General features: G+C 55.2%; 1 protein-coding gene across 13 annotated transcripts in view; it reads left to right on the top strand.

The window, feature by feature from the left end:
• SEMA4D (semaphorin 4D) overlaps positions 1–15,353 on the top strand; it is a 121,449-nt gene extending 106,096 nt beyond the window's left edge. For 9 of the 13 annotated variants that reach the window (XM_021073813.1, XM_021073816.1, XM_021073815.1 and 6 more), the window contains 3 exons: positions 647–819; positions 928–971; positions 1,774–4,128. In XM_021073813.1, the coding sequence (XP_020929472.1) occupies positions 647–819; positions 928–971; positions 1,774–2,708 (1,152 nt within the window). In that variant the 3' untranslated portion in view covers positions 2,709–4,128. Of the gene's footprint in view, positions 1–646; positions 820–927; positions 972–1,773; positions 4,129–4,285; positions 4,496–9,956; positions 10,167–10,467; positions 10,650–10,670; positions 12,458–13,428; positions 13,527–13,895 lie in introns of those variants that run through there. The other 4 variants (XM_021073817.1, XM_021073818.1, XM_021073819.1 and 1 more) reach the window with 3 other exon arrangements.

The raw sequence follows: 15,624 nt of genomic DNA, 5'->3' as shown, positions 1-15,624 counted from the left end.
GACGTCCCCGGGCCCAGCTTTCCAGAACACGGAGGGGCCTGCTTTGCTCTCTCCTCCCGAGTGTGTGTGGCTCTCCATTTCCCCAGCTGCATTCCTTTCACGTAAAGGAAGACGCATGAGACGTGAACGCCTTCGCACTTGTTTTACTATGCTTCCTAGAGTTCTCTTCACCCTCCCTGGTGTTCACTGCGGCCCCGCAGTGGACACAGCCGTCTGGGTACTGGGGCTTACGTGTGGCAGCAGGAAATGGGGTTCAGAGGCTGTGCCTTTGGCCTCTGGCCTAGTGAGGCTGAGGGGGTGGCTGGGAGTGTCGGGCTAGTGGGGCCTCCTGCACACAGGGGGCAGAGGTGTCAGGAAGCCCTCTGCTGGCGGGTAGGATGATGGGGGCGCTCGGACCAAGGCCCAGCCTCCTCTTGCGTTCGTTTGTGGATTCCCCCTGGAAAGCCAAGTTGCTGTCTGTGTTGTCGCGATGCAGTAATTCAGATTTGTCTCGATCTAATCCAGCCTCACTCCACTTTTTCCTCCAGAACCTCGGGAAGATGCTTGGTCATGGCTTCCCATAAGCTGGAGAAGAACCTGGCCCCCTGTCCCATTGAGCCCCCCCCCACCTCATGCCCACTGTTCTCATCTGTTTCATACCCAACAGGGCAGAAAGTTTGTCTATGCCGGTTCCAACTCGGGTGTGGTACAGGCCCCACTGGCCTTCTGTGGAAAGCATGGCACCTGCCAGGACTGCGTGCTCGCCCGGGACCCCTACTGCGCCTGGAGCCCCGCCACGGCCGCCTGCATCACCCTGCACCAGACGGATCGCCCCAGCAGGTACCGGCTCACCGCCTGCAGGCGTCCCTCCCACCCATGGCATAGCCCCGCCCACCCCACCACATAAAGCACACACACACGTGTAACCTGTGCCCGGTTGTCTTGCAGGGGTTTGATTCAGGAAATGAACGGGGATGCATCTGCTTGCCCTGGTAAGTCGCCCGTCCTTGCTGCATTCCATTCAGTGGCCCAGTCTTATAATCATTTCATGATGCTTTTTGCATTTGGGTTTCTTTCTCTACCTGGAGCGGAGGTCAGGTGTCTCGTGGCAGATCCCGTGCTGTTTCTCTCTGCCTTTTATGTCAGAACCAGATGTTGAAGCCGCGCAGAATGTTTCTTTACTGGAAAGCACTCTTCATCCCGGGTCGTCGTCTCCCCTCTCCACATGCATCTCTCTTGTGCTTTAGTTTGGGGCTCGTTACACACACTCTACCTCCTGTGAGCCACAGGGAGGACTTCATGAGAGATTAGTCCTCGTTCCCCTGGGGGATCTCACCCTGGTCGGGAGGTCAGGCTCGCTGGACTCCTGCCCTCTTGTCCCTGATCCAGTAGCTGTCATCAGATAAGGCTCACTAGCCGGAGGTTCACCGAGGCCCACTTAGCAGCCACAGCCACTAGCAGAAGCCTGTCCTGTTTGACCCGGCGCCCGCTCAGAAGGCACCGCTGGCCATTGCTCAGCCTCCCTGGCCTGGTGAATTTTCTCCTGGGAAGCCAGGATTCGAAACAAGATTTGTCCTACTCAGAGTTGTCTCCGGTTTCTTTGTCCCCACGGGCTGCATTAGGGCTCATCTTTGCTTTCCGGTCACGCATGCCTTTATCTCCTTAGCTGCTCTGGAAGATTCCATGTTGCTCCACTGGGTGAAACTCTCGTGTCCTCTTGTGCGTGTTAACCTATTTTTGCAAGAAGTATCCAGCAGGTTGCTGACGCTGTGCACATTTATTTTGATGTTCCAGATAAAATTAAAGAAAGTTACCGGCAGCATTTTTTCAAGCATGGCAGCACAGCAGAACTCAAATGCTCGCAAAAGTCCAACCTGGCCCGGGTGGTGTGGAAGTTCCAGAATGGCGTGCTCAAGGCCGAGAGCCCCAAGTACAGCCTGGTGGGCAGGAAGAACCTGCTCATCTTCAACCTGTCGGAAGGAGACAGTGGGGTGTACCTCTGCCTGTCGGAGGAGAGGGTCAAGAACAAGACAGTCTTGCAGGTGGTGGCCAAGCACGTGCTGGAGGTCAGGACGGTCCCCCGGACCCTGGCCGCTTCCACCTCGCCAGCCACACAGACAGAGGGTCGTAAGATCACCTCCAGAGTATCAGTGGGGTTCACCCAAAGCTCCCCTCCGCAGACCCCAGCCGTGAGGGTCACCACCCCTGGGGCCATCGCCCCCCCTTCCAGCCCCGAGGCGCCCACCAGCACGTCCTGTGAGCCAAAGATTGTCATCAACACCGTCCCCCAGGTCCACTCGGAGAAGACGATGTATCTCAAGTCTGGCGACAACCGCCTCCTCATGTTCCTCTTCCTCTTCTTCTTCGTCGTCTTCCTCTGCCTCTTCTCCTACAACTGCTATAAGGGCTACCTGCCCGGACAGTGCTTAAAATTCCGCTCGGCCGTGCTGCTGGGGAAGAAGAAGCCCACGGCGGACTTCTCAGACTGCGAGCAGAGCGTCAAGGAGACGCTGGTGGAGCAGGGCAGTTTCTCCCAGCAGAACGGGGGGCAGCCCAAGCCGGCGCTGGACACGGGCTACGAGACGGAGCAGGACACCATGGCCAGCAGGCTGCCCACCGACAGGGAGGACTCGCAGAGGATCGACGAGCTCCCAGTCAGGGACCGGCCGTTCGACGTCAAGTGCGAGCTCAAGTTCGCTGACTCGGACGCAGACGCGGACGGGGACTGAGGCACCCGCCGCGCGCAGGGAGGTCTTTGTGTCGCCAGTTCTGTGACCCTGTCCAGTGCCGCCTACGTAGCTGTTGTCAGCAAACCTCAGTCTTGTGTCTTTCCTCTTGGGTCGCGCTTGTGACTTGGTTTCTCTTTGTCCCTCGGAAAACAGCGAGCATCCCATCGCGCCCGGCCTCCCCGGTGGGTCAGAGCGCTTGGAGCTGTGTCCTCAGGCTCGGCCGAGCACACTCTGAGGCGGAAGGATGGCGGGGCTGCCACTGGCCTGGGAAGAGGGGGTCCTGAGCATCCCCCCCTCACAGCAGCCACTGAAAGATAATTTAATTCCAGATTGGAAATGACCTTTTAGTTTATCAGATTGGTAACTTATCACCTGTTGTCCAGGTTGGCACGAACTTTTCTTCCACGACATTATTTTTTAATATTTTGCTTTCATTATGTGGGTGTGTTAGGTCCTTTATTTTTTAAATTACTAAAGCAGATGTTTTAATATTTAGAAGATGTCCATCTTCTGGATTTTGTTGTACATTAGGGGAAGACATGGCTTATGTTGCTTAAGATTCTCAGGGATAAACTTACTTTGCTAGATGTGTTCTTTTCTGCTTTTAGAGACTAGACAAAACCATTTCTTGGGCACACATGTTTTGGGGGGGTGTTTTTTGGTTTGGTTTGGTTTTGTTTAATTTTATTCCTTGAGGGAAGCATCATTTTCGGAGAGATTTTCTTTCTGTACCTTTTCACTCTTGTTTTAACTCTTTTGAAGAGAAGGCTGTGGAGGACGGTCCCAGGACACGGGGCGGGACTTTGAGGGAGGAAGAGGGGCCCAGCGTGCTCTGGGCGAAACCGGGCTGGCCCAGGGAACTGAGAGGAGGAGCATGTTACAATCCGACGCCCACGGCCACTGGTCCAAACCTCCTGTCCAGACAGACAGTGTTTTCTGCGGGTGTCTTGGTCGTCTGAACATCTCCGTTTTCTTTTTGCTTCCATCTCATGCCCTCTGCCCGCCCAGACTCTCCGCTTAGCCTAACAGCTGTCCACAACTGGAAGAGAGCTGGGCAGCCCTGGACGGCCAGGCCGGTGACCAGCGCACCTCCTGCAGAAGCCGCCACCGCAGACCTGCCTGGCCCGGCGCTGTCTTTTAAGATGCCAGTGGGGTGGCACAGTCTTAGCACCATCAGTGTCACACTCCACTTCCTGCTCTCCAGACGCCTGCAAGGGGAGCCTTTCTTTCCGTGGCAAAGAGCAATAAACTCTTAATTTGTGTGTGCCTGTGTGGACCGTGTCATCTTCCAGCATGATAGGATTCGACTGTTTTGGTGTAAACACTTGTGTTTTATAAGATTTACTTTGTTTTTATTTTTCTACTTTGAATTGTATACATTTGGAAAGTAACCAAATAAACGAGAATCTTATATCCTTGACGCGGGCGTGTGGTTCCCTGCGGCTCTCCTGCCCCCTCCCTGTAGTCTGGGTGGGGGGCCCTGCGTCCCTGTGCTTGGCTCTCAGGCTCATGCATGTGGTGTGTTCCTGGTGACTCTGCCTTAGAGCCCTCTCTCTTTTCTGTCCTCTGTCTCGCAGCCTCATCTTCTCTGCCCTTACCCCCTCCGGGGTCCTCTTCCCTCTCCTGTCTGGGCCCCGATTCATCTTCCTCCCCCCGAAGCCCCTGGCCGGCCTTGGGCCCGGGGCCTGACAGCCACCGGCAGGTCACCTTGCTGCCGCCCTTCCTCGGCGACCAGGCCCAGCACGTGCATGCCCTGGGGACCTTCCACCTCTTCTGCCAGGCCACAGGTGAGCGGGGCACCGCCCAGGTGGGGGGGCGGGGCGGGGCGGGGCTTCCTCCTCGAGCCCGGCCTTCCTGGCTGCACCCCCCCAGTGACCCCCAGCGACACTAAACTTAGTCATACTAAGGCTATTCGTGTGGATGCCGGGGCCTGAGCAGCGTTTTCCACGAAGGACTGAACTCTTTGAGGTTCCATGTGTCCCAGTTTCTGTTGCAACTACTCAGTGCTTCCCTTGTAGCCTGAAAGTTGCCCATGAGTGGGCACGGCTGTGCGCCCATCACTTTATTCGCAAGCTCAGGCCGCACTTGCCAGCTGCTGGGATTTAAGGTTACTTCTGTGTGAGCCGATGATTTGGGTTTGTGTGCAGGAGTGTCACATTTTGCTGCATAAGGTCTAGAGTTTAGGACCTGGACTTTGGGGGTTACTCTTCAGCTGACCCCAGGGCCCCAGCACCTTGGCACCTTGGGGATGGGCTTGAGACACTCTGAGGAGGGAAGCTAATGACCTGGGGAGATGGAGAGCCGGAGGTCAGGTCCTCCCAGGCAGTTCCTCTTGATTTCTGCTGGTTTGGTTTGGTTTGGTTTGGTTCGGTTTGATTTAATTTGATACAATTAGATTTGATTTGATTTGATTAGGTTTTGATTAGGTTGGCTTCGATTAGATTAGGTTCGATTAGTTTGGGTTTGATTATGGGTTAGGTTTGATTAGGTTTCTGGTTTTGTCACTAAGTAGAATCAACCCTGTACCAGCCTGTTTCCTTAGATGGTGTGGGCGGGGTTGGGGCAGAAATGAGACCAACAGAGTGTCTCTGCAAACCCTGAGGTGGCGGCTGGGATGTGAGCTCCTGATGGCCATTGGGAGGGACGGGCCCAGGGTCCCAAATTTCCGAGAAGGCCCCTGTGGGACAGGCGGGTTTGCCTACTGCCCCGGGTCCCCACTGACGTCCAGGGTGGTAGCTCGGCTGACTGGCTTTAACGTTTCCCTCTCTCTAGCTTTAAAAAAGAATAAGTGGAACCACTTTTAATGTTTTAGCATGGTTAAATACAGATTGAGAGAACATTTAATGGTGCTTGACATCGTCCTCGAGGTAGAGGTGCCTGTGGGGGTATTTACCATCCTTGTTTGTGACCCAGCAACTGTGCTCTGAAGAATTTTGCTCCTGAGAGGTCCTGGCCCGTGTGGGTCCAGGCGACAAACTCCCCAGCCTAGGCCCCAGGTCAGTCATGAGAACCTTCCAGAAGCACCTGTGACCCGTGTTCACGGCCCCGTCCTTGGAGGGGGTGTCACCATTGGTCAGGGTGAGAGGATGAGAACCGACTTCAGTGTGTGTTCAGAAAACAGGGCTCATGTTCTGTTGGTTTTTCTTTTTCTTTCTTTTAGGGATGCACATTCAGCATATGGAAGTTCCCGGGCTAGGGGTCCAATCGGAACTGCACCTGCCGGCCTGTGCCACAGCCAGAGCGACGTAGGACCTGAGCTGCATCTGCATCTTCGTGGATATTAGCTGGATTCTTACCCATGAGCCACAACAGGAAATCCTCACATTATCAATCATTAATGCCCCAGGAGCATCAGCTTTTAAAGTTAGACTCAGAGTTCCCCTTGTGGCTCACCGGTAATGAAACCCTGGCCTCATTCAATCCCTGGGCTCGCTCAGTGGGTTAAGGATCCAGCGTTACCGTGAGCTGTAGTGTAGGTCACAGATGCAGCTGGGATCCTGCACGGCTCGGATTGGATGCTGCATTGCTGTGGCTGTGACTTAGGCCGGCAGCTGTAGCTCCAGTTGGACCCCTGGTATGGGTGCCGTGGGGGTGGCCCTCAAAGAAAAACAACAAAAAGGCTCCACCCAGGTGCCAGGGTAAGGACCACACAGAACGTGGTGTCACCAAGTGGGTTCAGCAGTTAAAGGAAGAAATACCTCTGCCTGATCCACAGGCACCCAGGCAGATGCACACAGACCCAGGTGTGTATTGGCGTCCGTGTGTGTGTTCATATATGTACACACATGTCTGTTCAGGTGTATCTGTGAGTCTGTGTATATCTATGGGTAGAGAACAAAATGCTTTGCATATTATACAAAAGCTAATATACGGAATTCTAGCAACAGGACAAAACACCAAAAATCCGGCACAGACAACGAGTCGACAGACCCAGAGCTCATCACTGGGCCAGGATGGCCGGGGGCTGCTGTGTCAAACGCTTCTGACACCTTTCAGAATTACCTCAGAGCCTGTGGGAATTCTGAATAGCACTTTATTTTTGTATTATAGGAGCAGGATTTATTTGTTGTAGTGTATTTGGAACCTTCGGGAAGAATAAAGAGCACTAATTACCACCAAATTTAACCAGCTGCAGGTAGCCCCACCAGCATCGTGGCCACTTTTAGGCTTTTTCTCTGTGCATGGACCTGTGTCTATCCACAGACACACATGCACATAACACAGGTACTTGTATGTTTTTCAGTTTAACATAACTAGTACTTTTCTGTGTTGCCCCCAGTCTTCTTACAGGTGATTCCTGATGAATGACAAGGCTATCACCTCATTTCGGGGAGCCTTGTGGGGCATTTCCCAACTTCTCACTAAAAGGAACAGCTTTGGTGTCTACTCTACGGGCTCTGCTCGTTACACTGGGGTGCATTCAGAGGACTGTCCACTTCGAGGACTTTCCCATGGGAGGGAAATTTTTTGAGGATCCTGCACATGGTGGGTTACTGATAAAAGGACAAAGTGACAAAGGTGCCAGGTTGGTCACACAGGTACCTGACTGGCTGGGAGTCCATCAAAACTAATCTTTCTTTTTTTTTCTTTTTAGGGCCGTACCTGAGGCATATGGAGGCTCCTAGGCTGGGGGTCAAATCAGAACTACAGCTGCCAACCTACACCAGAGCCACAGCAATGACAGATCCGAGCTGCATCAGTGACCTACACCACAGCTCACGGCAACGCCAGATCCTTCACCCACTGAGCAAGGCCAGGGATCCAACCCACAACTTCATGTTTCCTAGTCGGATTCATTTCTGCTGAGCCACGACGGGAACTCCCATCACCAAAAGTAATTTTTCTCTCTAAATTCTCTCCCTTCTAAAAAGCCCAGTACGGTGATTTGCCCCTCCTCAGCCTCCATGCACATGCTCCCACGAGTAAGCACAACTGGATCCTAGCTCTTTTTTGTGCTGGTCTTTCATTTTATGTTTATTTTTTTAGGGCCATACCTGCAGCATATGGAGGTTCCCGGGCTAGAGGTTGAATTAGAGCTACAGCTGCCGGCCTATGCCACAGCCACAGTAATACGAGATCCAAGCCATGTCTGCGACCTACATACACCACGTTAACACTGGATCCCAAACCCACTGAGAGAGGCCAGGGATTGAACCCGCATCCTCATGGATGCTAGTCAAGTTCATTTTCTGCTGGGCCATAACAGGAACTCCATGTGCTGGTCTTTTAATCCTCTGTCTGTCATTTGTTTTTCCTACTCAATCCAGCCACAGCTGGATGTAGTCCTTCCAGGTTGGCAGGCATCTGAGATGGAAGCTAGCTGTGTGTGTGTGTGTGTGTGTGTGTGTGTGTGTGTGTGTGTGTGTGTGTTGGTCTTTTTTTAGGGTGGTTCCCAGGCTAGGGGTCTAATTGGAGCTGCAGCCACTGGCCTTTGCCAGAGCCACAGCAACGCAGGATCCGAGCCATCTCTGCAACCTACACCACAGCTCACGGCAACACTGGATCCTTAACCCGCTGATCGAGGCCAGGGATAGAACCCACTAGCTCATGGTTCCTAGTCAGATTCATTAACCACTGAGCCACAACAGGAACTCTATTTTTTTTTTTGCTTTTTAAGGCCGCACTTGTGGCATATGGAGGTTCCCAGGCTACGGGTCTAATTGGAACTACAGCTGCCAGCCTACACCATAACCACAGCAATGCCAGATTCTTCACCCACTGAGTGAGGCCAGGGATCGAACCCGCAACCTCATCGTTCCTAGTCAGATTCGTTTCCCGCTGCGCCATGATGGGAACTCCGAAGCTAGCTTTTTAAAGCTGATCCTCTCAGGCAGCACTGCCATCCCCAAGGGGCTGCTTTGGTCCAGGTCAGTCTCACAGCCTGTACCCCTACAGTCAGGGCACATACACAGAACAGCAGGCATTTGTCAGGGGGCCGGGTCCCTGGGCAAGGAGACCAGAGGGCTCCCAGTCCACATTGGTGGGGTGCCCGCCAGGCACAGTGAGGGGAGGAGTAGCAGTGCAGGCTGGCAGGGCCTGGCCCCAGCACACCCCCACTCTCCGGTGCAGCGGGAACAGAGGGCCTACGTGCCCCCCAGAGCCCACAGGGCCTGCATCCCTCCTGCTTGGCTCTGACCCACCTGGGCATCCAAGGCCACCAGGCCTGTCCAAAGCCTGGTCTCTTTGCTTGGCCCCAGCTCAGCTCAGCTCAGCTGGGGATCTTCATGTACCCTGGGAAGGAGCTGGGCAGTGTCAGCTGGGTGTCAATCCAACCTCTCTGCCTTCAGCCCACTTTTGAGTGGCAGCCAGTGTGTAAGCAGATCACCGTGGAGGTGCCGCAGCTTATCGTAGCTAAGGACAGACATTGGGCCTGTCTCAGTGCAGCCCCTGGGGCCCAGGCTGAAACCCCTGGCTCGTCCAGCCACACTTTATAGATGCTGGGACTGCTGCCAGCCTTGGGACCAGAGCCCAGACTTGCTCCAGGCTCTCCAGGCGCTGGTCTGCATCACCCACCACCCACGGCCGCTCGGAATGACTACAGGATTGGGACGGGGTGGGGGAGGCGGTCCATGCACGGGCCCCTGCCCTGCTCTGGGAAGGGGGCTTCTGCTGCCCCGTCCCCTCTCCAGTCTGCTCTCCTCCAGGTCCTTATTTTGTAAGACAGGCCAGGCCCTCAACCCTTCTCAGCACCCTGGTGCCCCCACCCCCACTCTGCCCCCCAGGGTCCTGGTGTCAGTCCCAGCCCCTGGGCATGGCCGCCCCGGCCAAGTCCCCTTGGGCAGGCCAGCTCTGGCCTCTCTGCCCCGGGGGGAGGGAGTGGTCCTGTAGATGCAGAAATTTAGGACAGAGGTGGTGGCAGCAGGGTCACGTGGGCAGGTGAAATTCCCGGCCCAGACACCTGCCCCAGAGCAAGGTCACCAGGTGCTCCATGGGGGTGCAGAGAGCAGTGTGAAAGTAAAGGGGGTGTCCTGGGGACACAGCCATGCAGGTGTACTTTGAAAAAGGCACAAGGAACAGGAGCGCCAGGGCACCAGATGCTGAGGCCTTCGCACTCCTTTGCTCCCAGTGGACAGTGGGGAACCACCTCCAGGAGAAGGGCAGGGACTTGCTGGAAAGCCACCCTGTCACTTTGGGTCCTAATCCGGTCAGCCCCCCAACCCCCCCCGCCACCCATGCCAGGCTAGTTGCCATGGTTCCGTGACCTCCAACGGAGGGTCCCTCGGGTGAAGACGGTGTGTGTGCCCCCAGGTCCTGCGGACGTTCACTTCCTCTGGGAGAAGAATGGGCGTGCGCTGGAGGTGTGTGTCCCCATGCAGACCCACGTGCTGCCTGACGGCAGGGCCCACGTGCTCAGCTGGCTGCGGGACGCCATCCGGGAAAGCGCCGAGTACCGCTGCTCTGCGCTGTCTTCCGCGGGGAGCAGGACCTCCAAGGTGCGCGTCACCGTGACGAGGCACGGTAAGCTCTCCTAGGACCTGACTCCCGCTCACCCGCGTCCCTCTGGCAGCAGGCTTGCGTGGTGACGTTTCACTCTGGCTTCCACTAAAATGGGTAAGGTAGCGTTTCACGGTCCGCCTCCCCAGTGCACGCACAAGCACACGCACACATACACCTCGGCTGCCAACACCTCCTCCTCCCAATGGAAGACTGTTATGCTATTAGGGTGGCTGAGCCGCACAGTCTGTCACCCTCGCCCTGCTACACTTTGGCTTCTCAGGAAGGTAACAGCTGTGCCGGTGCCTATTTGCTTGGTTCATAGTTATCAATTCCACACCAGACTCCGCAGTTAAGTCTCTGATCAAGACAAGACATCCTGGCATCCAGCTGTCGCCTCCCCTAGACCCTCTGTAACAGGAGCCACCTGCCTCCGTGGGATGGGTCCTTTCCACTGAGAACGGAGGTTCTGTTCCTGATGTTGGATCTCGTGACCCGGTTCCTTTTTGATTTCATTTTTTTGTGAAGTGTGTCTTCCGTGGAGTCAGCGTTTTGAGAGCCTGTGTCTTTGCTCCATCTTCACACCTGGAGCATCCAGCTGGGTGGACAATTCTGGCCTGAAAAGCAATCCTTAGTGGGTGAGGCTGGCTCTGTCTTCTGAGAGCTGACGGTGACCCCCCCGTGTGACCACTTCCTAAGTGCTGAGCCAACTTGTGGCATCTCGGTGCATGTGTGCCTGGCTGGGCCTGTTCCCTGCGGACTCTCGACCCTTCGACTCTCGGAGCCATCAAGACTGACGTTTCTCTCATTTCCTGCTCCTTCCTGGAACACTTTTACAGACGCTGGGCTACTTGGGCTGGTCCTCTGTCCATGCCTTTCCTCTCACCTCTACTTTATCCTGCACACCCGTTAGTGAGTTTTCATCCCACTCTCACGTTTTTATGGTTGTCAGGACTGCATTCTCTTTTCATCTTTTCCATTCTCTGAGGTTTTTGAGATTTTCTTCTCCCTCCTAGTTACCCTTTTGGGTGCTTTTGTCTTAGTGCTACTCAGAAGTCTCAGGACCCTTGATTGTCTGGTTACACTTAGGAGGCACAGAAATCCCTCCTAGGAGGCCCTTTCTACCCAAATGCAGAGCAGCTCAGACGTCCTTGGGGCCCCTGGGGTTAAGCTCTCCAGGTGACTGCCATGTGCACCAGTAGGAAGCTGGTCTGCCCAGCACTGTCGCGTGGAGGCTCCGGCTGCAGCCCACACTTGGAGCAGCAGGCCCTCCAGGGCTCAGGTATGGCTGTCAGTGGGGACTTAGGCCCCACCTAGGCTGGGGCCTCAACACGTAGTGTGTAAACACCCTGCATCCTGTCTGCCTTCAGTGCAGGTTCCGCCTGAGCCCCCTTGCCTTGCTCTCCGCGACCACCAGTCTCTCTTCCCGAGCAGCAGGAGGGCAGCTCCCTGGCTGCACAGGGCAGTCAGGGGGCCATGCGCTTGTGCTTCTGCCTGGCTTTTGAAGCAGACTGCACGTCAGCGCCCTCTTGCGGCGCCCAGGCCCCCAAGCGTTTGTGAGTTTGCTCCTCGCTCCCTGTGGCCAGGACTCTGCATTCTTGGGTCTGCTGAGGCGGCTTCCATTGGTCCCTCTGCTTCTCAACTTCCAGGTTGTTGCTGTTTCTTTTCCTATTCTCTGTCCATTTTCAAGAATTCATATGTAAATGTACATATTTTAAAAGGTCCTGTTAAGTGGAGGGATTTCAGAGAAAAGGAAATTATTCATTCCCACCCAGAACCTCCATTCATTTCTATACAATGCTCTTGTCTGTTGCTGTCAAAATGAATAAATCACCTAAGTGTGACTTAATAAATTCTGACCTCTCATCTAGAAGTCAAGTGTACAGTTCAGTCAGCAAATAGCTCGGGAGTAATAGAGAGGCAACAGAGAAGCAGCTTGAGCCATCACCGTTTGACTTCATCTAACCCAGCTGCCTTAAAAGGGAGGTGCTGTTCTCCCCAGCTCCCAGGCGATGGCTTTGTGACCCACCCAAGGTCACACATCACCAGCCAGCAAGGGCTTGACCTTGATGGCGGGCAGACTTATATATAATATATATAGTCGTTCTACACGAACAGACACGAACGCCAGGAGAGGGGCTAAAAGACGTGAGCACAGTTAAGACAGCTCAGTATTTTCTACTTACCCCACCCCTACATTTATTGAAAACATAGGTGGTGTTGGAGGAGGATGTGTTAGAAAAATGAAGAGTTTCCGTTGTGGCTTATCAGAAACGAATCTGACTAGCATCCATGAAGATGCAGGTTTATCCCTGGCCTCACCCAGTGGGTTAGGGAGCCAGCATTGCTGTGAGCTGTGGTGTAGGTCGAAGATGTGGCTCAGATCTGGCGTTGCTGTGGCTGTGGTGTAGGCCAGCGGCTACAGCTCTGATTCGACCCCTACCCTGGGAACCTCCACATGCTGTGGGTATTGCCCTAAAAAGACAAAAAAAAAAAAAAAAAAGAGAGAGAGAGAGAGAGAGAGAGGAGACATAATTCCCTTGGGATCTGGATTGCCTCATACCCACACATTGAGTCAGGAGTCCCTGCAAGGCCCCTTGGAGTTGAAGGCCGACAGAGGCCCACCCCCAGGGCTCTCTGGGCCTCCTGCTGTCCTCCTGGGGGCGCTGGCCGAGGGCTGTGCAGGTACCATGACTACCGGGCCTGCTCAGCTCTGCTCAGGGTGTGAGTTCTGCTTCCTGTATGAAGGCTCAGGTGCTTGAAACCCACCTCTGAAATCAGTGATGTGAGCTGTAGTTAGAAGCTAGGATGCAGTACAGTTTCTGTTTACAAAGAAAGGTATGGCTCTCAGGCCTTCGCCACCCTGACAGCCCTGCAAGTTCAGGTTCAGACAAGCACTGTGGGCCGTGCGCAGTGAGTAACATGTGCTGTCATGTGATGCCAGCCCTGGTTACCAAGCTGATTTCCCACTTGACTGGGGGTGGGGGAGGGCCGGGGCAGCAGCCCAGGATGTCTGTCTCATCCTTTAGGGCATGACAAGGGCCAGTGAGATGTGGGGGACAGGGCCAGTGTGACTTGGGGAGCATGTTCCGGGAAACGGCCAGTGGGGGATGCTGACCATGGGGCCCCCGCAGCAGGAAGGCAAGGCCTGAGACCACTTGGCTGCTGAGGACGGGCTCAGCCCGAGGAGCCTCACCTAGCTGGAGGCACAGCCTCGGGGAATGGTGGCCCTCAGGGCCACGACGGCCTGTCTCCTGAGACCTGGAGCCCCGCCTCTGTCTTGCAGAGGCCACCCACCAGGAGAAATGGAGCAGAGAGCTCGCTGCCTGGAGGAACGTGGTGGGGGAGCACGACCGCATGATGCAGAGCTGGAGAAAGGCATGGGTATGTGGCTGGGCCCAGAGAGGGCAGGAGTCTGGCAGGACGCTGGCCCCTCTTGGGGACCATCCTGCCAGTGGGTCCCATGTGCTTCCTCCTGGCCCACTGAGCGGTTCTGCTTTCTGAACCCACACCCCTTCCCCTGGGGCCAGTTCCTGGAGGAGAGTCAGCACAGGTGGGGATCCTTACAGGAAACAGAAGCCAACCAGGGCCAGCTGGTTCTGGTGCGAGGCCTCCATGGCCATCCCGACCCCAGAACTTAGCACACGCAGGCATCCCTCCCATGGGACCCTGGACCCCAAGAGGGACACATGGGATGGGGACTCTAGGCCCTTCCATTCCGCCGGGAACTCAAAGACTACACTGTTCTTTCAGGAAAGCTGTACCCAGGACACCTTCTAGCCACCAGGAAGCGATGCTGACCATGCTGCCACCTGCCACGCAGCCTGGAGGCCCCAGGGTGGTGAGCTGTTCCTGCCAGCTGGATGTGCCGTCAGGGCTGCGCAGAGGACACGGAGACCCAAGTGGACCTGTGACAGCAGCCTAACTTCTCTTTACTTAGATGCTTAGATGGGACAGAAGGGCCTGATGGCAGAAGCGGAAAACCTTCAGACAGAAATGCTGGTTAAGACAGCAATGTGTGTGATGGGTCCTTTTCCAGAAACACTGCTGTTATGCTGTCCAGGTCACTCCAGATGACCTGGGTAATTTCATGTCACGCAAGCGGGCTGCCCCCACGAACAGGCCAGTGTTAGCTCGGCCTCCTGACTCCTGTGGATCTGGCCTGCTGCTTCTCACTGCCTTCACACTTGGCCCCTCTGCCCAGGGACGGGGGAGACAAGGCTCCAAATGGAAAGAATGTGCCTTAAACCTCGTGTGCTGAGGGCTAAACTCAGGCACGAACATGAATTTTCAAAGTCTGTGTTATTCCTCACCAGTCTGAGCTCCAGGCTCATTTTCTGAAGCTCCAAGCTCGTACCTGTCCCCTGGTGGCTACAGCCTGGGCACCGAGCTCCGGTGAGGCGAACAGCCAGCGGGTCAGCTGTGCGCATCTCCTTGGCCGCCGTTGCTTTTCTGACAACTGTGCGAGTCTGAGACGACTGTGTACCCGTGCTTCGGGGTCTCTGGCTGTCAGTGCCGCCCCTGGAGACCCTGCTGTGTGTGTGAGACCGTGATGGCCGAGGCCTAGCGCTGCTGAGCCTGTCACCTCACAGTCACTCTGTGGAATGATGGTTTTCAGTGGAGTGTCAAGTCAGTCTACCGTAAAACCAAAACCTCTCAACACTAGTTCCTAGCAGATGGATGTCTCCTCAGCCTCACGATCACAGCCTGTCGCCAGACGCCCGTATCTGAAGCTGGGGAACTTTGTGCCAGAGCAGCATACGTTTCCAGCCAGTCACTTCAAGGATCCGTTGTGAACAAGGCCAGTGAGGATGGCCAGCTTTGAGGTTAGAGCCCCTGCGTGCCCACCCTCGCCTCCCAGCCAGCTGCCGGCCCATCTTGCCAACAGACGGCTCACAGACCACCACGCGCTGTGATGGGGTTTTTGGTAAAGTATCTATTGGCTCTCGCTGTGTTCCTGTGCGGGCACGGCTCCGGCCACCACAGCCGCGAGGGGACCGCACACGGACTTGGGCCCTGTCCTTGCTGCTCTAAGAGTCTCCCTCAAGTCTGGATACTGACCGTATCCGGTCACTCTCATGCTCAACAAAACAGACACTTCCAGTTATCCAACACCCACAGGCGGCGCTGCTGCACAGTGTGTGCGTGAGGATGCGTTCTGATTCTCTGAACTGTTGAAAAAATTAAAGAGTTCTATGTTTGCTTAGTCAAGTGTGTTTGTACTGCTTCCTGCGTCACCACTGGCCCAGTGTGGGTCACTGCCAGGAAAGAGACACCATACCAGCGCAACCAGCCCTTAGGTCACACAAGCAGCGAACCCTCTTAGTAGCTGAATGTGATGTTAGAGCCACCTACTACGCTGGGCTCACCTGAAGCCTCAGGGGCTCTGGATGGACAACATGCTTGTCTAGCAGAGGCTTTTAAAAGATTTTTTTTTTGGGGGGGTGTCTTTATAGGGCCGTACCCATGGCATATGGAGGTT

Source organism: Sus scrofa, chromosome 14 (genome assembly GCF_000003025.6).
Source record: "Sus scrofa isolate TJ Tabasco breed Duroc chromosome 14, Sscrofa11.1, whole genome shotgun sequence".
Taxonomy (NCBI): domain Eukaryota; kingdom Metazoa; phylum Chordata; class Mammalia; order Artiodactyla; family Suidae; genus Sus; species Sus scrofa.
Note: the sequence above shows the minus strand (reverse complement) of the source record. Positions and strands in the feature narration are given on the sequence as shown.